The sequence below is a fragment of the Chrysemys picta genome, chromosome 2 (assembly GCF_011386835.1).
Source record: "Chrysemys picta bellii isolate R12L10 chromosome 2, ASM1138683v2, whole genome shotgun sequence".
NCBI lineage: Eukaryota > Metazoa > Chordata > Testudines > Emydidae > Chrysemys > Chrysemys picta.
In genome coordinates, this window is record NC_088792.1 from 265,585,907 (window position 1) to 265,610,364 (window position 24,458).

The 24,458-nt window shown below is 41.5% G+C and overlaps 1 protein-coding gene across 1 annotated transcript in view; it reads right to left on the reverse strand.

Moving 5' to 3' along the window:
* The window catches only part of EXT1 (exostosin glycosyltransferase 1), a 250,056-nt gene extending 227,206 nt beyond the window's left edge, over positions 1 to 22,850 (reverse strand). Inside the window, exon 1 of the mRNA XM_005287295.5 lies at positions 20,938 to 22,850. Within this exon, the coding sequence (XP_005287352.1) occupies positions 20,938 to 21,899 (962 nt within the window). The 5' untranslated portion in view covers positions 21,900 to 22,850. The remainder of the gene's footprint in view (positions 1 to 20,937) is intronic.
* Positions 22,851 to 24,458: the final 1,608 nt, after the last annotated feature.

Consider the following 24,458-nt stretch of genomic DNA (forward strand, 5'->3'; position numbering starts at 1 on the left):
AATATTCGACAAGAGTATCTGGGAAACACTGATTTCTTCTTCCTAACCCCCTAGATATTGGTCCTTCCTCACCTTTTCCTTCCAATATTTCACCTAAACGTTCGGCCATCATGAGGATACTATTAAAAAAAAAAATCAGACTTTGTTAAGGAATGTAAACTGGCATGAATAAGAGAAGAAGTGCAGTCTAGTAGTTAAGGTGCTAGCTTGGGATCTGAGTTTTCTTCTCTACTTGGCCGCAGACTTCCTGCATGATCTTAATAACTCATTCAGGGGTCGTTTCCACGAAGGTGTTAGCTCGCAGAATAACTTGAGTTTTGCTCCTAAACCTAACTCCCATCCACGCATAAAAATCTCTAGCTCAAGTTAAATGATGCTTTAAACTCCAGCAAGCCGGCCCGTCAGGGGGCGTGGTTTGAAGTTCAACTGCTGCTGATGCTAGTAATGCAGCGGGGACTCGGCTGCTCCACGCTGCTAATACAATCACTCAGTGCAGCAGCAGGCTGGTTTTCAGTGCAACTGCTCTCACTCCAGCGAGCCTCTCTCAAGAGGCGTTAACTTGAGCATAGATCACTGACTACAGTAAAGGCAAGCTCCAAGTCTCTCTGTGCCTCAGTTTCCCATCTGTAAAATGGAGATAATAGCACTTGCCTACCTCCCAGGGGCATTGTGAAGATAAATGCATTAAAGATTAGGAGGCACTCAGATACTATGGTAACGCATTACAAAGAAGTATGATAGATAGATATCTAAGTGCCTTGGGTTTCTTTTAGTAAGAAAGTGATAGGCTAATTAAAGAAAATGCAGGACTTCAATATTGTGTGTAACAAAAATCAGTCATGCTCCATGTAGATTACAAGCCCAAGGCACTTGAGGCAGAGTAATCAGAGTCAGCAGGAAATTTGCAGTCATGTGATGATCAGTGTAGTTAAATGAAAACTCCAGTATTGACAAAAGGGTCAAGCCTCTCCCACTTAAATCAGTAGCAAAACCTCCCCATCGTCTTCCATGGAAGCAGGGTCAGGCCCAAACTTTATACAAATAAATAGAACTTAAAATAAAAAAAGATTAAATTGAGAGATGCCAAGATTTGCAAAAACAGACCTACGAATGTCCCAGTTACACTGAATGTGGACAGCTTGACTTTATACCATGGAGGCAAACACACCGGTCACACTGGACTGACTAAAATAGTTCCACATTTTTGTAGCCCTGATGTAACTTCACCAGTGTTAGCTCTAGTGTAGATGCACAGCCAACCACCACAGGAGTTTGACACGGTCAATTAACAGGGTTACACAGGAAAGCATTAAAAAAAAACAGACAACAGCCAGCAGCCCATCTATCCCAAGACTCTCAATGTTGCTAATGCTGGCAGAGCTGAACCAGTATCAGCACCGGGGAGAAGTTTTTAGAGTTTCCTCAGCACAGACAAGGTCCTTAAATCATGCAACCTTTTGGACCTCCCCTTCTCCATCATTTTCCCCAGTGGTTCCTGGCAAAGAGTAGCCCTGTCCCCCTCCTCACCCCTGTTTCTCTCTCTCTCTCTGACACACACACACACACACACACACACACACACACACACACACACATACAGAGTTGGGCCTTGCCTTCTCTTTTCTAGATGTAGTGGTGCAGTCACAAACATTTGCAAATACTTCATGTTCCCCTACTCTGTATGAAGAACCACATCTATTGTCATTTCAACTTCCATACCATTTTCCAGCACCTTATCCCCTCACTGAGTCCAGAATGAGATTATCCTAGCAAAGAAATCTGAACCCTTTTGAACTCTATGGGAGTTTTGCCATTGATTTCAGTGGAGTCAAGACTTCACCTAGGTGCCTGAGCTAAATTTAAATAACTCAATATTGAATAACCTCAAAGTAGAGAAGCAGAGGGTATGGGTGTATTAGAGTAGAGCAATCCACTGTATTATACTGTTCAAACTGTTCTGAATCTCTCAAAGGAGTTGGTATGCAAGGCTAAGGTTCAGGCCAGCCCTTATTTTTTAATTCACACCTGTTTTCCAACCCCTAAACAGCAGCACCATCAGAGTGTTTTCCTTTAAGTTTCCATCCAGGTAAACATTGACACAGAAAATCCAAGCAAATTGGCCATAAATCTTAAACTCAGAACATCACAGGGTCAGATCCACAAAGGAGAAAGTGTTTGAGTGCAAAGAGTCATTTACAAAAAGGGTACCCAAGTATTTTGGTGATGGTGCCTTAAAAATAATATTATTTCACTTTACGTCAAGTTTCAAAAAAGGGAAAATGCACTCTGTTTTACACCTCTACCCCAATACAACGCGACCCGATATAACACGAATTCGGATAGAATGTGGTAAAGCAGCGCTCCGGCGGATCAAAGCAAGTTCGATATAATGCGGTTTCACCTATAACGTGGTAAGATTTTTTGGCTCCCAACGACAGTCTTGTATCGGGGTAGAGGTGTACCACCTTACAGACAATAAAAAGAACCCCTTAAAATAAATTAAAAAGAACTGGTGTCATACCGATGGCATAAATTCAGCTAATGGGTACACATTTACACTAGCAAAGTAAATCCCTTTCACTCCAGTGACACAAGGTTAAAAGCTTTCTTGTGCAAAATCAGAAGCCAGCTTGAGTTTTAAATATAATGCTGCTTTGCATTTACACTGCAACAAGGATGACAAAATGTTTTACAGACATGAATTAAGTAAGCCTTCCAGGTAGATACCATCCCTGATTTACAAATGGGGAAAGTGGAACCACTGAGACAGGGGACAGGGAGAGGCTCACTTGGGATCCTTCATGAAAAACCTAAAAGGAACAATAAACTGCGTGAGAAGAGAATTCATCTTTAAAACTTGGATAATTTGACTTTTAAATGAGAGCTGCTGGGTTCCATAATCTCTGAAATATACAGCATATTTAGTTTATGTGTGACATGAGACTATGCTGCAAGAAGACACATTTACAAACCAGCACACAGTCTGGCACTCAACCCCATTTTTTGCGGGGGATGGGGAGGATTTCTGTCTCAACAGATCAAAGGCTCCTGGCCATGGGAACTGAAACAGCTCACATAACAAGGCAAGGTACCTTCCATCACACTATCTGCTGATGATGATTATCAGCTGACTAAAGGCACAGAAGAGCCACAACAATTCTGTCCGGAACTATAGCTGGCAGCCTGCACATTACACTAATATCTTCCAGGGAGCTGGGGGAGGACATGAGAGGAGGAATATTCTTTCAAGTAAACCATTCGAGACATAGCAGCAGCCGATTAGACCATAAATGTGAACAGGAACTGCCTTCAACCTAGGCAAGAATGCCTTGTCCTGGAAGTGCAGTCTGCCCTCAGCAGCGGACCGCTTGTTGTTTTATCTGTGGCTGTTCTACGGCATTTTCCTCTCTGCAAAGGGGCTTGCATTAGGAGAGTGATTTCGAGGGGGGAATTCTCTCTGCCAGGGTATCATTTAGCAATTTATTACATGCCCTCAACCCCATTGTTTCCAAGCCTAGAAGAACAACAAAAGCAGCTGTTAATCAATATTCAAAATTATAAGGCTTGCCTGACAGACAGGAAGCAGCACCTAAGGCAGATCTGCCTTTGAGAAGGTTACAATTCATGCAAGGGGCAAAAAAGGAACTGAGACTTTTGTATCGGTTTAATTAATTGTGCAAACAAGAATAGGGCCTGAATCTGTGAGGTGCAACGTGTCACTGAGTTGAAGATGCCCAGCACACCACAGGATTGACCCTATAGCTCTTGTGAACAAGTTCAACAACATTATTATTATTATTCAAACTGGTGATTAATAAAAACAGACATGTAGTGCGAATTTTTCATCAACACGGATTCCTTGCAAGGAATTTTCTGATATTTTGCCATTGTAATTCTTGTAAAATGTTGGGATACCTAACTTTAATATCTAGCTGGCTTAAGTGCTCTTGTGCCACCTCTTCCTAGTAAAAAACTGGACTTTAATGCAAAAGATTGGGTCGATATCACATACAAGGATCTGCAGCATCCTGGAAGCACATAAAACTGTCACTAGTGAAATAGTACGCCATGTGATTGCTACCAACTCTAGTTTCTTCTTTAATCTTGCAGTAGCGGACGCACCACCATGGGAGGATGTGATCCTCACTTGGCACAGGGTGCTGGATGGAAGCAATGCAGACATGCTCAAGAGATCTAGCCCCTACAGGCATAGACACTGTTGCAGAAACTGTTAGCAAAACCTCACGGCGCAACTACTTTTTGATACTGATAAATGGATTTTGCAGGGTTGCAGCAATGCAAAGCAAAGCAAAGCATCAATGTTGTCTGCTTTAAAAATAAAATCTAAGGGACAGAACAATGTAACCTGATTGAAAGTCTCTTGAAGTCAATGATAAGTCTCCAGTTGACTTGAATTGGCTTTGGATCAGGCCCACTATGCTCCAGTGAGGACCAAAATCAAACGAATTCAGCAGCTGAGAAAATTCCATCGAAAGTAGGGACCAAATCTATGGTGCCAAACCCACATCTAGACTCTTTGCTGGATTTACACTGACGTTAGCGGGAACTACAGGCACCCATGTACCCTGGAAAAAATAATCAGACCTCTTTTACTTAAGTGCCTAACTTTAGGGATCCAATCCTGAAAATTTTGGCCTTTGTTCCTTATACTTTTAAACTAAGGATTCCCTCCCTTTCTATACTGTATCCTTTAAACACAAAAAAATTGGAAGGAAATGTTAAAGGACGGTACTAACAATTTCTCCTGCTTTCACCCTTATGGCTGCCCCATTAAAATTAGGGATGTAAAAGTTAAACCTGTTAATGGGTTAACCAAGAAGCTTGATGTTTATCGGTTTCTGTTATCAATTAAACTCCGCCCGGGGATCCCCACTCCTGGCCCCAGGCCCAGAGATCCCCATTCCCGGCCCCATGCCCGGGGATGGACCACGCAGAGCCCCGAGGATGGGCCAGCAGCCAGGACCCGTGGCCAGCAGCAAGGAGTCCTGGGTGTGGGGCTGGCAGGGAGGAGCACCGCCTAGAATGTGGGGGTGCTGCAGTACCCCCCGCACCCATAATTCCCCAGTTAAACATTTAACCACGTAACCGATAGAATTTCAATTGGTTACACAGTTATTGTTTTTACATGTTATTTACATCCCTAATTAAAAGAGTCCATTTTAGACAAATAAGGAGCACCCACCCATCATTATATGTAAGGAATGGGTTCAAATGTTCTAATCACTGACTCTTCACTAACTGGGAGAAGGGTTAAAAAAAAGGAAAAAGTACAAAGGGATCCTTTATCCTGTGGGTAGAATTAAAACCAAGTAGAAACGAGCTCATTCTTAGGCTTATAAACCAAGCCTTTACAGATAATTATGTTTTATTACTCTTCATTTTATGAGCATTGTGTTATACAAAACAAATACCAGATGCCTATTTGTTTTATTCATTTTAGGGGGAGTGGAGAAAAAAATCTCTACCAGCACTGTTATGAGCAGCGCTGCTTTTAATTAAACTCAATGCACAATGAAGGCATAAAAATTAATACTGTTTGAAACCAGCAGGTAGGAAGCAAATATATCCAACTGTAACTGCTGAATACCCTCTCCCTTGGCGCCCGCACTGCAAGGGGGAACATTCACAAGCCTATTACTTAGGAGCTGGAATTCGCAGAGCTGGTGCTCTTGCGCAAGGTCATTTATAGATTTCATTTTTGTGAAAAATTAATGCCAGTCTTCGCAGAAATCAAAAAGCTGGTGGGGAAAAAAATCAATGGGAATTTAACACCACCTCTGTTAAAATGACACGCCAAGGCCCACGCAGAAACACACCCGTAATAAGTGAGAGCTGACTCTCTTAAGCCACATTAGGCGACCTGCTGAAATGGAACAAATAGGATACGCTGCTGCCACCTTAGAGAAAAGGCAAAGGATGTGCAAAGTGATTTCTGGCTAGCCTGGAGTGAATCACACTGTCTTCTGAAAAAACAGTTAACGTGCTGATACCTTTCAAAGCAGGGGTCTAATTCTTCAACCATTTATTCACTGGAATCAGTGGGTGAGTAATCCCTGCTCACATGAGTAAGGCATGCAGGATGAGGCCCCTGATTTGAAAGGGGGGCCATGTATCTGTAGAGCCCCGCAAATCCACAGATCTCCACAGACCATTTTTGCGGATCGGCTGCAGATACACAGTTTTGTATCGATGCAGGGCTCTATATCTCTGTAATTTGAAGAATACCATTGCTCTTTTCAGATTGAGGCAAACAAATCCAATATAACAAAAGCAAAAATTTGACACATTTTCTCCAGAAAATAAATTAAATCTGACTTTTCAGCAGTCCGATATAAATGATGAGTTGCCTGGAGGCACCAGGAGAAAACTATTTCCCATTTACGATACTGGTTTCCTTTTTAATTTTAATCGCATTCAGATGTGATTCTGGCAGACCCAAGAGTGACTCCTTAGGTCAGGCTAATGTTAACTCCACACTGTAAATCCAGTTTTCAACATCATATCTAGTATTTGTTTAATGTTACCTTCCCCAAAGAGAAGCTGATCTTCCTGAAATTTTGCGTAAAGCATCTCATCCCAGAGTAGAGTTTTTCTGGAAAGTTTGGGTGTTTAAAATTATGTATTACACACACACACACACACACACACACACACACACACACTTTCAGTTATGGTGCAACAGTAAATGAAGAGTGAAGTGGGTACATCCTTTAGTTTTTCATTTTTAGAGACTTTCATACTTTACTTTTTAAAGTAGTAGAATTATTGTACAGAATTTGTAATATGTTATCTGTATTTTAGAGAGAATCTACTGATACCTGCTTTTCAACCTTATCTATTTCCTAATGAAATTTGTTTACAAATACATGCTACGTTCTGTATACTTCGGTAATCCAGTCAGTTAATTAATTAATTATAGTCTTTGCCTATAACGAGACCACAAAATGCCATTATAATGATCAGTGTATCGATTGTGAAACACAGTTACCCTCATAGTAAACTAAGTTAAACTAAATAAAATAATAATATACGATTACACCAACAGGACAATTCAGGATTAAAGTCCGAGTAGCAAATGTCTTAACATTTCTAGCCCCCTAATTTTACAGACACACACAACACAGCAGAACTCACTTGGAATCATTTCATCATAGCCCAAGTTACAAACATTGTGGCTAAATTAAATAAATCCTTTAGATACAAGGAATAATCACAAACCACTAAAACTGGAAACAATAAAAAATAAAAAAGTCTATACTCACTGAAGTTCAACAATGTTCTTTTGCATTAACCAAAAGAGAGTTATCTGCATTAGTCACTTCATGTCTTATTTTTATCCCTCTAGTATCTCGAGACATCAGTCAAGACTGGAGCACCACTGTAAAACCACATAATAAGAATTGGTGGTCCCTACTGACAAGGTGCTTACAATCTCAATAGAGATGACAGACAACAGAGAAGCAAGGTGTGGGAGGAAATAGTATACAAATAAAAGGATCAGGGCGAAAGGTGGGAAACATCATGTTACTTCCACTTCATGGGAAACATGCAAAGTTCAGCGATAGCTCTGGAATTCTCTCCCTTCTGGCAGGTTCCAGCCTGGATCTAGAAAGGCTCTCACCATCTCCTTGTTATTAGGAAAGTTGGCCCTTTCTTCTCAGACATGGACTTCACCTTCCCTTCCTTTAATCTAGGTGGTCATTGTTCATTGAAGTTGATCTGGAAGCTGCAGCACTTGCAGAAGCTCCTCCATACCAAGATGCATGGGAGCAGTGAGCCCAGCCTTCCATAGCTGCAATGGCTACTCGTAAACCAACAGACATATTTCAAGGCACTATTATTATTATAGTATATGAAGTCTTTAACCGAGGTGCAAGGTACTGAAGTAGGATCTTTAATCATACGTCTCGCCAACAAAACCACTACCAGCTGGGTTCTTTACTTAGCTACTCAAGATTCTGTCTGGTTTGTGCCCAAGACAGGACCCTCTCAGAGGTAAGACTTTGCTCTTGGAGGTCTCTCCCTGAGAATGTCTTCTGCAGCTCTTAGCACAGCTCTCAAACCCTTCCTATTTATATTGGTTCATATAGGACCATCCTATTCACCTTTACTATCTATCCTTCTGCACATATGTGGGTGAAGGAGGAGATTTAGTGCTGCAGATCGGGTTTATGATTGTGTTTTTCTCATGTAATATGTGAACAACGTGTGTATGATCAAGTGAACAAACCAACACGAAAGCACGGATAAAGCACCAGAGTGTACCTTGTCACTTGTGTTAACAATTGTAGCTTATCTTTAATTATGTATATAACTTTGCAACATACCAGAGCATCTACAGAAGTATATTTTGTAAATAAATAATAATACATAATAATAATAATGAGAGTAGACCTTACTAAATTACTCTGCCATTAATATTAGGGGGAGAGTGGTAGAAAAGCGATCACATTGTGTGTGCAAATTATCCAGTTACTATGGTATTTTTGTATTTATTTAGGGCAGGGAATAGTCTACAGGAAAATGTGCCTGGGAGCCTTGTACCCATGATCTTTGAAGTGTCATCCATGTAACTTCACAGAGCCCGAACAACTCTCGTGCTTTGATTATTCTCCCTTCCCACCCCACCACCTCATTTAATCACTTTATTCTTGCCACAACAGCAGCCGGACAAACATAGTTGAGAGGTTCATGGCTGAACAAGTTACCCTGACTGACAGGAGGATTTGGAGAATTTTGATATTCCGGAGGAAGCAGAAGAAATTACCAAGTGGGGAGGAGGAGGGGCGAAGCAGGGACTACAAGGGTATTTATTAAAATGGTTGCATGTTCCCCAGAAAGAAAACATCTTTGACACACACATCTTTGCTTTATGTCTAGCAATCAATGACTGCCCAATTTAGTCATGCATACATGAATTATCATATGCTGAACATATGTAAAAGCGACTTGAGATTTGTGTCAGGTCCAAAAATAAAATACAATAAAATAAAAATATATTTTAAAAGCACCTTTTATAAACTCCTCTGTATTTCCAAACCAATATTTGAATCTAAGAGCAAGGCAGGTAGTAAGTTAACAATCGGCTTGCATTAAGAGATACAGAACTACAATATTGTATTTAAAGGGAGAGCAGGGGACCGAAATAAGGTATTTGATTGCTTGAAATAGTTCCCAAAAAGTTGGCTTAAAATTCCTATCTATAACACTCACCTTGCTGTTATAATTTTATTACCACTACTTTTGGGAATTTCTCTGGTACTTAATATGCAGAAATGGTACACAGGACTAGGTCCTGCTGCCATAGATAATGTGGTTCTAAGGGAAATCCATCAATTGTTAATGGCCATGCAAATTGTTGAAACTAGAGAGTTATTCACAGTTACCTCACTGTGATTTGGTAAGTGTCCATGCCTGATGTGATCACTCACTTGATATTTTATTCCATTAAAATTAAAGTACTATGCTTACCTTTCAGATGTTAAAATAAAAGGGGTGGGAAAAGATTTTATTTTTGTTTTTAGTTATTTTAGGTATACCTGTACTTACCTGAAGTTTTTATATTAGGAGAAATCTTTAAGAATAAAATCAATGCCAGCTGAAATGCTTAAATCCATCTGATCAGATATTAAAGTACTTAACCTGCACTTAAGTTTAGGCTCAGATCTTGCAAAAGACATATGCATGTGCAGAACTTTATCCACTTAGCCTTAGTAGGACTGGGGCCAAAAACTGCAGATTAAGCACTTTTTAAACTTCTAATCAGAGGGCTTAAACATTTCTATTGCTTAGGCTAGAACAATTTGTTGTTTAATAAGTTATATACAGATTTCCTCAAACTCATAATGAGTTCAGTGTCTTGCATAACCAACTCACTGATTATTAATTTTCAGCTTTACTGCAATTCTTACATATCAGATGCAGTTTTCTTGTTTGAGATTCCTTGTTTTTACTAAAATGTGGCTTGGGGTTTGATTTTGTTTTTAACAGCTCTCAAAGGGAAAAAAGTTACTTTTCAGGAGTACTTCAAAAGGAAATCATATTACACAAAATAAACCCTAGTATTATATTTCCTGTTTGGATTAGATAAATTATATTTAATTTAAAAAATTCCATCTGCTAGCACCCAGCACAATGGTCAATGGCAAATCAAGGAGATAAAACATGTATATGTTTATCTTCCTGAAATAGCTCATCGAGTGTATGTGCAGAGAAACCCAAACCAAGCCTTTAGAAATATAAACCCAGACACTATAAGCCAAGAATTGTCCTTCCCTTCATCTCCAGATAACAGGCTTGATTTCCAGAAACAGCCTCTGATTCCGCACCTGCAGACAATAGTGGATGCAATTTTGATAGCACACTTCATAGCAGTTCAACATTAAAACTACCCAATTGCACCTGTAAATCAGGTACTGCTATAAAATGTGCCTGTAATTATTTGCAGGTGCAAAAATCAGAAGAGTTGAAGCTCCTCTGAAAAGAATCAATGCCTCTCACTAAACTGGTTATGTAGCTACATGAATGTGTGAGAGACACATAAACTGATGCCCCAAGGACTAAAAATGGGCCAAGCAAACTAAAGCACAGAGCACTGGTACCAGTACTTGCTCCCTTAGGAAGCCCATATACAATGGTGGGAGTATGTTCTGTGCCAGTTTGTGCTCTGCTCACTCTGCCAGACCAAAGGCAGGTTTACCTGCAACCTGCTCACTCTAATGCTGAGGGGGAATGGAGCAAGTTAATCTGGTGGCCAGAGCAGATGAAGGCACCCATTCAGACCCACTTCCATCTGCTGCAAGAGGTGGAGGTGTTTATGGAGGAGCTGCATAGGAAGACAAAGCATCACTGGTAACCCTTCCTTTGAAGGGCTGAGGAGAGGGAGCTATCCCAAATTGGTAGGAGGGTAGGAGCACAAGCACTTCCTCCACCCAGGAGCTAAGACAGAAAATGAAGAACACTCCAGGAACGAGAACCCCCCGCCTCTCAGCAGTGGAGAGGACAGCGGGCCTGGCACTGGGGAAGGAGGACAGATTGCTGAGACCCTAACACCACTTCCACCTTTGCAATCTCCACCACACACTGCAAGATAGCCACTAAGTGAGGACTCAGCTACACCTATAGATAACCGAGCCTGTTCACACACAGTCGCCCCCCTTTTTCATTTACACAGAACATGAGCTGTATCCTGCAGGAGGTACAGCTCAAACACCTATACACACAAATCTGTAGGGGAGAGGTTTGTTTCACAGGTGCATGCGATTCCCATTAACAAGGCAGCATCCAAACTTATTGAGGAAAGCAACAATACCTCCCCTTCAAACCCTTCAACTGGTTTCCCAGCCAGCCCAGAACAAATCTAAGATCCTCCTAGGATCCTTCAAGGCTCAACACAATCTCAGCCTAACCTGCAACTCATTTCTGCTCTCCCGAGCTCTGCTCACGCCCTACTTTCCTCCCAGTCCTCCCTTCACCAACCCCTCCCAGCCGCACACTTTCACTCAAGCTTTCCTCCTCCTTTCTCCTATTAACACAAGACATTCCATCTTCTCCCTCCTTCCGGGAACCTTTCCCCCTTTGTTCTGGACTGCTGTCTTAGATTGTAAGCTTTGGGTGGCATCTTATTCTACATTTGTAGAGTATCATGTACTTTTTTTACAGCCCCAAATAACTGATTAATAACAAACCTGGGATCCCCTAAGGAATTGAAGATTCGGTTTAATGTAACATGTAATGCTGCTGGAGAAGGAAATGTTATTATAATAAATAATAAATGTTATCATAGGTGCTGATGCACATATCCCCAGAACTAAGATTGGGCTTAAATTGTTCACTTTCATCAATAACACATCTCATGTGACTATGTTTACAGCAATTCCAATGTTTTCAAAAAACCTCAAGTATATAATTACAATCTATTACAATTATGCAAAGAAATAACATTACAAAGAGGCCTTCTCATTTCCCATTCTTAGCACTGAATACTTTTGTTTTTCAGCCAATCAACTAAATTAGCCCTAATTCTGTTTCATTCAGACACACAAAGAGTGTATTAGAGAAAAAAGTGAACAAACAGGAAATTCACTTAGGAACCGTTTTTTAGCTTTCATGTGTTCCTGGACTAGAAATTGTCATGGGGAAAAAAAAGTCAACTTAAATAAGAACAGCTTTAGTGAATTTATTAACGGCATTGCGAGGTCACATGGAACATTTACCAGTTATGGAGACGCCTATAGCAGCTGTAAATGTGACAACATCTGGTACAGTTTGAGTTATGTGGGGTGAATTAAAAATTGTATATACTTAAAGGCAACAAAGTCATCCCTTCCAACACCGTGACCCAAGACAACTCTGTCACAGATGAAGCAAGCAAGGGAATCTTAGTTTGGAGAACATCAGTTACTAGAAGCTGAATAAAACATCAATTACCTATCCTTGCTTCATGAAATACAAGTTGACACAGCTGACAATAATTAAGACTCGATCCTTAGGTAGCACTTTACAGATCTCAAAGTGTTTTAAAAAGGAAAGCAAGTGGCATTCTCCACTATTTTGAAGACGTGCAAACTAAGTCACAATGTGGCGAAATAACTCATTCAAGGTCACACAGCAGGTGAATGAGAAAGCTGGGAACAGAATCCCAAATCAGGTCTGCTGACTCTTATCCTTTGGACCACAGTGATATGGAAGGAATAGGTTGGAAACTCATGAGATACCATGTGACAACATTACCAATGCAGTGCAGTATGGAGGGAAACTGGAAAAAAAAATCGAATGTACTTTAATATGAAATCCAACATTATGAATGATGAATCCAACATTAAAGCCTCCACTATACAAGTTAACACAGCTCAAAAAGAACAGGAGTACAGCTCAAAAAGCCACACTAGATCCCTACCATGACTCTTTGGAAAGGACATGATTAGGAAGTTAAACAAAGAGGTATCTCATTACAACACCAGAGCAAAAGAAACTTTGATCAAAACCTGACAGCCAATGTTAATATTTAAAAGTATCCAAACAAGATATGTTGGGAGAGATAAGTGGCGAATGCACGACATTTAAAATGGACAAAGAAGAAAGAAGTGCCACCTTCCTGCTTTTATTGTGGCATCCTAGGCTTCTTTGGTTGCTTTTAATAATATGTTTTGCTGTTCAGCAAAGCCACACTAACCAAAATTCAGATCTCAATCAAAAAGAGTCTGCTTACTAAGAACACTAAAAAGAGAAGACTGAGAGGGGACATGATAGCAGTTTTCAGGTATCTAAAGGGGTGTCATAAGGAGGAGGGAGAAAACTTGTTCACCTTAGCCTCTAAGGATAGAACAAGAAGCAATGGGCTTAAACTGCAGCAAGGGAGGTTTAGGTTGGACATTAGGAAAAAGTTCTTAACTGTCAGGGTGGTTAAACACTGGAATAAATTGCCTAGGGAGGTTGGGGAATCTCCATCTCTGGAGATATTTAAGAGTAGGTTAGATAAATGTCTGTCAGGGATGGTCTAGACAGTATTTGGTCCTGCCATGCGGGCAGGGGACTGGACTTGATCGATGACCTCTCGAAGTCCCTTCCAGTCCTAGAATCTATAAAACAAGTATATAGGCTCCTATCGAGAAAAGCAGTGAGACATGTTCTTTCCTGAATCAGGGTCATATACATGAAAATATTGCTCCCTTTTTTGTATGAAACATACTGCTCTCTCCTTCAAACCCTTCCTTAAAGCCAGTTTCTTTCATGACTTTTCAATATATGGATCTCCTCTTCTAGGATATTGACACCTAAACTATTGTCCATATAATATGTCATCTAAATTAGATTATAAGGCTTTCAGGGAAGGGACTGTTACCATATATGCTTTATAAGTTTTGTATACATCTACACGCCCATATAAAAACTTTAATATTCATTTTATTTAAAAAAAAAACATTACACAACAATAAAAAACAAAGACAAACATTAAATAAGTGTTTTCGTCCCAGCCTATCAAGATGAAGGGGTGAGGAGAAACAGACTTCAGAATACAGTGTGATCTATAACAGGGTTTTGTTTTAAAATAAAAATATCCTAAAGTATTTGCTAATGTGGAAAGCTGTGGAACCTTAAATATAACCTAAAGTTATACTCATGCATTCTTCTGTGCTAATGTAATCTGCATATGATATGCAACAGACACACACACACATATTGCATCATCACATTTAGATATAGCCAAATCCTGTGGAAGAGGAATCAGTCATCTTAATGGTACAGAGCATGCTATTTAACTTATTTTTAAAACAGTCTCTAAATACTTGCTTGGTTGCCTATTGATTAATTTCTCTAGTTAACAGAATGGTTTGTTTATCAATGACCACAAAACTCCTTGGCTATTCAGAGAGAAACTTTGTAGACAGAAAGAAGAAGAGACAGTGAATACAGATAATGCTCCAGAAATCACCATATTAACAGCCAGTCCTCTCCACACCCACCCTAAATAAGTCTTTCCTTCTCTTGCTATGCAAAGTGTTTTCCTTTAAAACAAACTGAATGATGGGGTATGGGGAGTTGAAAAGGGGATGGTGTTTTTAAAACATTAACTACAAATATCTGACACAGATGCTTAATTATCCTAAGCATGGAATATAGGAGTAACCTCACACTGGGGTTCAGAATGATTTACCTACACAGGAGCAGCCATACTTAATCAGACGGATGGTCCCTCCCTAGTTCACTACCTTGTGACAAACAGGGGTTGCTACTAGATGCTTTGGAGGAAGGGGCAGGAAACCTTCAAGCAGATGACTATGTGATAACCCTCACACAGGGAAAGTTTCCGCCTAACCCCAAGTAGTTAAGAGTTTGGTTTAAGGCCTGAAGCATGATGGAATATGTATGTGCATGCCTGTATACGCCCATTCACACATGCAATCTTTTTCAGAAAAGGCCTCCCACGTCTGTCAATGGCTACAAATGGAATGCATGTATAAAATCTCCCCTCCCTCTGAAGAAACAATCAGAGAATCCAGAGATTTTATGTCCCCTAATACAAAATTAAACTGTGAATGCTTACTAGTAGTAGTATGCTAGGACCAGTCAGGATCAGTAGCCTGCCCCAAGGAGCTCACTATGAACATAAATGAGACCACTAAAGTATGGGCAGGGGAGAGGGAAGAACAATACAAACAGAGCAATCAGGGTGAAGATCATTAATTTTGTGTTTTCTTGTTTTACTTGTTCTTAAAAAAATAGCTACAGTAAGGGATGGGCTGGGTGTGTAAGGGGGAATGGTTAATAGGAACAAGAAAGGGAAAGGCACTATTGAGGGCCGCATGAAGGAAAGGATAGAAGGGAGGGGGGCGGTGGACTGTGAAGCAGGTGTAGAGGCAAACAACTGAACAGCAGTGAGAAATAAGCATCCGGAACCAAAATATAAGGAGGGAGTTTCATAGCATCACCACTGGCTGAAAGTTCAGAAGGTGCGATTGCTGCAGCTCCCAGCTCCTACCTGTGATCCCAGGGACTAACTCCGCCTAGAAGTTTTGTTTTCCCACCTGGCAGAAGAGGCCCTGGTGTCCTGGGAGGAGACCCATTCTATATGTACATATACATACACACCATTTTCAGCACAAAAATAACGCAGAAGGAAGAGCCTATTAAAACGACGTCTTCAAATGTTTCCGTTTTGTGGGAAACCTGGTAAATGCCAATGCCCATCTATTTGCTGCATTTTAAATCAGCAGTATGACGATCACGTAACTGGAAGTTGATAGGACAGCAGTTTGATGGGGATAGCAGCCAAGCAGCTGTGATGTTCTGAGAAAATGCCCTGGATCCTTCAGTGGCTCTTGAACTTCTCCAAACTCCTACTGGTTGTATCAAATCTATAGGCCAACTCTGGTCCTACTGAGGTCAGTGGCTTCACACAGGAACAGAATTTGGCCCCGTATGACCATTCAGTCTTTCATAAGTATCTACACTGAACTAGAGGGTTTCTTACTCATTCCTAAATAGCAGCTTAAAAGGGGAACTGAAATTTTTTTTAAAAATAAATCTTACTTACAAGATGCCAAATCAGTAACAGAATGTATGCAGAGACATAAAGGGGACAAATACGTTGACAATTTAATATAACATATTTGAAGCTCAGCTCCTCTATTTGCCTGCCAAGATCCAATTTTAAAGTTTTGAGTCTCCCTTGTGAGACTGCCTAACGAGGGAGGAGTTCAGAAAAGGACTTAGGGGTTTGTACTGCTAATTCTAACAGAGGACACCCAGAACCCCAGACTCTATATTCTTGGCAGGTAAGAAAAGACCGTAACCAGTTAAACATATCATTTTTTCCCTTCTGGGTCTTTATTATGCTTCATTATAACCTTCACATAGGTATCCATAAAAATGCTTAGGACAATGGTTCTTTCAGCATAAAGTACGTCTATCTGTAAGTTACATATGGTATACTAAAAATGAATGGAAATATGTAGAGATACATTCATCTATCATAAGCATGCAATAGGTTGGTACTATCTAGAGAGATGCCACATATTTATAGGTGCATATACAGATGTCTAGTTGGATTTTGGTCTGTTAAGCCTATATTCCATGTATTGAAAACGAGAGTGCTCAGCTGGGTGTTTTCGGGCCTCTAAAACGTTCCTCATTTCAGGCTCAAAGTGGTATACCTTCCACACCAATTTGGTGGAACTGATCCCACATCACTTTCCGTTCCCTGCATGAAGCATTTCTCTGTGTCCCTTATTTTGGGTTGCGGCCACACAATGTATCCTGTATTTGGGCGTTGGCTGATTGACAGGTATAGCAGGCGAAGGTTTGAATAATGTCTCCCTTTGCTTATGCTCTGATCAGTTCATAGAGGCTACAAGAGCCAAGATCGCCCTACATGTATTCTGTCTCTCTCTCATAGCTAATCTATGGATTTTTCCATTGATGAAGTTTCCATCCCTGATTACACATAGGAGGATCTAATCCTTTTTACCATTGGTGGAGTATGAAGGGCCTGATCCAAAGTCCAGTGAAGTCAAGGAAAAGCCTCCTATTGACTTCAGTCACCTTTGGATCAGGCCCTAAACATGTGACTACCATCACTGTTACTTTCTCCATTTTCTGAAAGATCTGAGGTCAGGGCTATCCAGAGTCAAAAAAGCAAAGATAGGTTGGGTTACAGACATTGCTATCTTCCACCTTAGAAAGATTTCAGTTTTTAGAAAATGTCTTGAAAGCTTCTGGCTACATTGGGACAGACATGCAGCTTGCATTTGTGTCCTCTATTACCTTTCTGACCACATCAATAGTAATCTGTAATATTACCTTCCAAAAAGTAACTTGACATTAATTTAATCTACCCATGAATTTCGCTTTTGTCAAAAGACAGTGTTTAGTCCACCTTTAAATGGCCTCTCTTTAACCTTCAATAAACATGGCACCTGTTCCTTTCAATGTATGCACCTAACCATTTCCAAAAGTGGAAAGTATCAAGCTAAAATTTAAAAAAATCATATTGAAAAGGAATTTAAAAAAAAAGAGTGGTTCTAATGACAGACTATAGAAGTCAACCCTAATGAAAAGATTCAGGGACAGAATACAGAAAGTATTTTTAAAAACCCTGTTTGCAATAGTCCAATCACGATAATGCAATTCATTTTAGTCTGCATCAGCTTTAGCCGCCGAGATGCATAACTTTGATGAAAATTAATTAGCTCTCACATACAGATGGCTCTCTTAATAGAACTTATGAAGACTGAGCCAAATATGTCCCCCTTCTCAATGGAATAAGGTGCACTTTTCACTTCACATAAATAGAGAAATCATTAGTTGACTTTTCTCATCTCTTGGGGAAAGGGTAGGGGGAGAAAAGAGAGAAGCTGTATTCTGTAGAGATGTAGATCTTGCTTTTACTGGGCCCTAATCATTTTGCTCCAGGCAGAATTTCATTGCAAATAATGTCTATATTACGTTTTTTACAAAGTGACATTTTACATTGGAAATAAATGTAAATCATAACCTTACTCTGTTGATACGACATCATCAAGATTTTAAGTCCAATCATCTATTTTAGCTGGCTTGACAAAGATTCTTCTTACAGCCAAGCTCAAATCATTCATGATGCACCTTGCATGGATCAATACTTCTGCACTTGCATGGATCAGTACTATATGAAGGGGATCATGTGATGAACACAAGCACAGAAACAAGACAGTATAAATGCCACAGCAAATTTTAAAAAAAGAGTGGCACAGAAGCTGACACAGAGAGTGAAATATTTGACTTGGCCAACTCCTTATGGACAAACTAATCCATTTCTAATACACAATTCTTGGAGAATGCACATCATTTTAAAACCATGAGGACATGTTGCTTAATCCAATCCAAAAATTGCATAACAAAAGCAGCTCGGTCTGACCTGAGAGTCATGTGAATATGAATTTAGATCTAGCGTAGGCCTAGTTTTAAAATCATAACAAATTTCTTCTTTAACTGGTATAGCCTTGTGCAATGTTATCTTTCTCAGGTGCAGTTTCAGTTACAGCTAATAGAGGACTACCTGTTACAATATTTACATGTTATATATTCTACATGTAAGAAATACTACTGGCTGCCTGTAGCCATAATTGCCTCAGGATGTGACCTTGTCAGATTTCATACATTGAACAGAGTTAGCTATGATCAGTATTTGAATGGGAGAAAAGCAAAACTCAGGATGCTACAGGAAGTGGTATTCAGTAGGTGGCACACTTTGCCATAAATCAGTACCGAATCAATGCTTCAGCATTGTACTAAAGGACAGCAATATGCTCTTGCAGGTCTTTCAGATAAGATAAAAAGTTAAAAGGTCTTAGCCATTTATGGTAATTCACAGGAGTATTAGCCCCAGTATCTTAACCACAATTCCAATTCAACAACTACATTCAGCCGACCTAAATTTCCTCCTGCAATCTTAAATAACTATGATTATCTCCACGTCCCGTCTTAAACTATTGCATAGCGTTGCTGTGCAATGTTAAACAGTTACTGCACTCTACCCCAGATAGAGTTGCACTTGCCACTGAAGTGGACTAGCAGGGATCCCTATACTTCTTAGATATGAAAGACTACACATCAGGTGTGTTTTTTATTAATATTAATGTGTACTATAAGGTGCATGTTGTACACTCCTTAATGAAATTGACCTGCACAGACATTGTAAATAATACAAGCTCAAGTTCCCAATAGTCAAACCTTTGACTGGTATTTTTTTGTGTTTTAAGAATCTAACAAAACTTTAAACCATAGTGAATTCTGCAGACTTCAGCAAGGTGGCTAACAGACATGAAAAGTGTAGACTCACTCAGATTAAACAAGCATATGCCAGAAATCTCTGAAGGCTATAGGCATTTTCTCTCTCTGTTTTATGAAGAAGACATCAGTTACTATCCACAATTTAAAGGAAATCCCAGTTCATGAGTCAAATGTGTAAACATCTTGATTCGAGCTACACAATCTGGATTTACCCCAGGTTTTTACATGTTATTTATACTAAAAAATTATCAATTTTCTATGCTCAGAAAGTGGATAAAATAAAAAGCCAAGAAGTATTTATGAAGCTCCACACCACTTCCTTACAGGGCTCTAAAATAAGCAGTAGGTTGATCATGTTCATATCAAAGAAAGCACAGAGCTTTCCTGGGTTTCAGCATTAGCTAATTCATTTATTTCAAACTTTGTGGCTAATGGCTGCAAGAGAAATTGGCAGCCAGTTGGAAATTTTGGTCAGCATTAATATCATTGTAACTTCTTCATTACCCTCTGCCAGGATTATTTTTCTCCCACACTGTATTTCACTATCCATTGCAAACTCTTCCAGCCTTTGGCAGTTCCTGATGTAGCTCTAGATAGTACTAACTCAGCAATATAAAGTTGCTCTGTTTTTTAAAAACTTCTGTTACATGGAAACAGACTATGCAGTTTTTGCATGGGAATATTTGCTCTGGAGCACCCACAGCAGTGGTCAGCATTTAAATTAACCGTTTCAAATTGACTAGTTAGTATTGCCATTCTAGAGGTAATTCCTGAAAGCGATTTTTCAGCAGCTACATATACAAGCTACATAATTGCAAGGGATATTTGGGGAGAAGAGTAATACAGTACCCACCTAAACCATCTGGTTAAACTTGCCCACAGCGGCAGTATGCAAAGCACCAAAAGAAGAAAGGTAATCAAAGTGTTACACAGAGTATACAGAAATTGTCCCTAGCCACTGGAAAGAGTTATCAACATGGGGAAAAATACCAAGGGACCTTAGAATCTATGGGGTTTTCCTCCTTTACCCATTTGTATCATCTAGAGAAATAAGATTGTGAGCTATCTTACTACACCCCACTCTCTACAGATCACAGACTCAGTCCTGTCACTGGACAAATGCTCTTTGAGAAAGACAAGACTGGGTGCATGCACACACACACAATCACTGCACACACACTCTACAAGTCATCAGCTCTCTTTGAGCTTTGTCCTAGGTGGTTAACTTCAGGGCTAGGAAGGAAGAGGACGTTTACCCTGAAGAGACAAAATGATGAATGAATGGTGGAGCCAGATATCAGGGTAGCCTCTAGCAGTATCTTTGTTGCAAAGCCAAAGAGTGCGCACACAGGTCGTCAGCTCCTGGTCTAGCTAAACCCAGGAGAACCTACAGGACTTTGCATCCCATTGGAAATATTTTCCACAATGAGGTGCTTCCACCCCTATGCCCCCGTATATCTAAGTAACTTACTAACAGCTGGAAAGAATTTCAGGGCAGGAAAAGAAAAATCATGGTTTTCCTGTGGCCTGAAAGTATGTAGCACATTTAAAAATGCAGATAGCTGACAGCTGCCGAGAACACCAGAGGCCAGAAAAAGCTGGCCTAACCTTAGGCAGGCAAACACAGAAGGGGCACTGGTCACTTACTTTTCATATTCGGTGTTGTCTCTATCGCAACGCGAATCCTTGTGCTTTTGCCAGTCTTTGCCATGCTTGCAGGTGGTCAAGAGGACAACATCCTCCCCGTTGTGGACGTGATATAAGGCATTCCTGGTGTCTGACCCTATCCCTGTCAGGTACCTTTTCCCCTTGAATACCAACATGTACTTCCTGAGAGGAGGGATGGTGTTAAACCTTAGAAATCCCTTCTCCCCTCCTGTCCTAGGATGATCCTTAGAAAAGAGCGGAATAGAAACATCGAAATTCGGTCTGAAGTTTTCAGTACTGATGCTAGCTTTAGCCAGCATCGCCTGGCCAATATCAAACCCTACGTCTTCAGTGTAATCGGGCCAGGTGCCGGAATATAAATTAAAAATTAAATGATTTCTACCATTGTTCCACAAGTGGAGGCTTTGCACTTTCGATCGCAGGTTGTGCACATACTGGGGTGACAACTGGTCTCTGTCTAAGGTATCCAAGCTCAGAACAAACAGGCAAGCTTGGCTCGGATCGGAAGTGTAAAACCTGGATCCCTCGATGGCTGCTAGAATATTTTGGTAACTTTCGGCGATTTTCTCCCCTTTCTGCTGCGGGTACACGTAGACTTTGAAGCCGTTTTTCTTGCAAAGGGTGAAATCGAAGCAGGACTCCATGCGGCACTTCTTGCCTTTGTAGACGCTGGAATTGGCGTCTCTCTTCTGCCTAGGGGAAATGTGCACATTGTAATCCTCGTTTTCCAATTGATCCCAAGGAATGAAGGGGCGCAAAGCGTCCGGGAATCGGGGCCAATAGTGATCCGGGCTGGTGTGGTGCAAGCCATTCCTGCTACTGTGCTCCTCTCTCCTGCTTTGGTTTCTCGCTGCCCTGAACTGCAAGCCTCCGAAGTAAAACAAAAGGACGAGACAAGTGCCAGCTGAGAGCAGGATGAAATAGCGTTTTTTGGCCTGCATGTGTCCTATCTGGGTCAAGATGATTGTAAATAAACACAAGGATCACCCAAGTTTGCCAATCAACACTTTCAGCTCCAGTCCGCCATCTTCCCGCCTGCAAAGACTTCAAACTCTCTTCTACCACCTTCTCTTTATTCCTTTCCCAAAGCCTTGGACTGATGCAGCGCATGTGGGCGATTTCTTTAACTTTCTCCTCTTCTGTCTTTCATCTTTGGCTCGCACAATAGAGAGAGAGAGAGAAACAGCGAAGGCGAATAATTCACGCCCAGCCCGGGCTTGGAAGGCAAAGGGCTGGGAATTCTCTTGCATGCACCCACAGACACAGACACACACAAATGAAATAAGCACCAAATCCAGCTCCCTTCACCCCTCAATCAGTTGCAAGACGGAGTGTATTTCCCCTCCCCCACTCTTTCTCTCTCTAGTGTTGCAAACGATCAAGGTACAGCAGCAACTTCAACTCATCCAAAACACTCCCGCAATAACCAAGCCCCCCGGTTCCAGAGCAAGTCAGCAACAGCTCACAGCCAGCGCCGGTTCACACCGCTATCATTATCACATCTTCCAGCTTGAGCGCCGTAACCTTACAAATCCCTGCATTTCTCTTTATTCTCTTCTGCAGAGGAGCTCCTAGACTCTGGTGCTGTTTACCCCTCTCTCCGCGATCTCTGTGAATGGCCCCCGGGATGGAACCAGCCGAAGCAGCGAAGATCCTCCTCCTCCTCCTCCTCCTCCTTCTTCCTCCTCCTCCTCTTTGCCCCCGCCCCCCCCCCAGTTAGTCAATGAGGTGCGAGCTGCCGAAGCACTGAGGAGGCTGCCTGCCCCGGTTCGAACGTCGCCGATCGCAGAGTTCGATCTCCGAACGTTACCCGGTTCTGAATGTTACACTTACACATTCCATTCCCCGACACCACAGCGCTGACCTCATCCATCCACGCAGCCCGGTCCCCCATTGGCTGAGCGTCACGTCCGGGGTGGGCGGTGCTTCCGCTGCACCCATTCATAACCCCCCAGCCGGAGGATACAGTGTTGCAGTAGTATATTAAATGGAAACGCTCTGGGGACGGGGTGAGTGAGAGTGTTGCTGGGGAGGGGGGTTCCTGTTTAAGAGATCGCCCGCAGAGCAGCTTGCAGCATCTTTGGGGCACAGTCGCCCCTCCTGCCCTTTCCCTGGCACAGCACTGATGAGCGACGGTCTAGGAGGGTCGCTCTAGTTTTATGTTAAGCAGCGTCCTTGGGTGGGAGACTGAAATCTGATTGCAACAACATACAAGTACTTTTCAGTGTCCCCACCCCCAAGTACAGGCAGTAACAAGACTGGCTGCAGCCCACAGGCCGGAGAGGCAGTTGTCTAGGATGGCAGTCATAGGTGCTGGAACTAGGGGTGCTGCTGCACTCCCTGGCTTGAAGTGATTTCCATCATATACAGGGTTTACAGATTGGTTCAATGGCTCTCAGCACCCCCACTATACACACTGTTCCAGCACCCCTGGCGGCAATATTCAATCTTTAGTGACTGTTTATGGTGGGAGTGTCTGTTGGGGGACAGACGCTTTCCAGTTCGCCTAAGGCTAGGAGCTGAGCCAAGGGAGGGTATATCTGAAACAGTGCATGACAGTGTTAAGGGCGAGCCACCTTTGCGGGAGAAATCCTCAAGGCTATGTCTGCTGAGCAGCACAGGAGGGATCTTATCAGCAGCAGCTGGCTCAAGATCCTCTCTGGCAGGCTCATTAAGCCAAGGAAGAAAGCGCGCCTACCCTTTCATCTTTTAACAGCCCGTCACAAGTCTATGCTAACTGCAAGCCAGTAATGCAGGAGCTGAGCCAAACACATACAAGAGAAAGTTCCCCCTGAGTAGGAGAGGACCTATTGCTACAGAGGGAAAGGGAGCAGAGGTCTGGGGAGCGCTGGTGCCAAGGGGAGGAAGAGAGAGTTGCTCAGGTTAATCTGGAATCAGGATTTAAATTGGAAAACTGAGGAAAGGGAGAATCTCTTTCCCCTTTCAGATGGACTGCTTTACATGTCTCTACTACTGCCCTCTACTGGATGGAATACTGCATTACCTCACATGTATCTCTTCCCTCTGGTTAGTGTTTGTTCCTACAGCTAAAATGGAAAGAGCTCCTGCACTTTGAATCTCAAAGCCATGAATTATAATTCCATCTGGTACAAATATGATGTTATCTATTGATCTTAACGCATTTAAGATGTGTTCTTGTAATTAAAGCAGGGGATTCTTAGTCAGCATGACTGGGATCCTGTTCTCTGTGTGGCCTCAGGCCACTCATATGCTGGATTTACACCTTACGTGTGCCCCTAGGCACAGCATCTTCAGTTCTCTCCCCGTCCCCCCATCCCCGCCACCTACAGCTGACCTTTGTGTTTTCCATAAAAAATGAAACTTTTAACCCACTTTTAACTTTTAGGTGCCCTCAGAACGCCAGGGCCCCTAGGCACATGCCTACTGTGCCTAATTGGAAATATGGCTCTGGCCCATCCCTGTGCTTCAATTTCCCCATTTTCAAATGATGCATAACCTGTTTACCCCACAGGGATTAT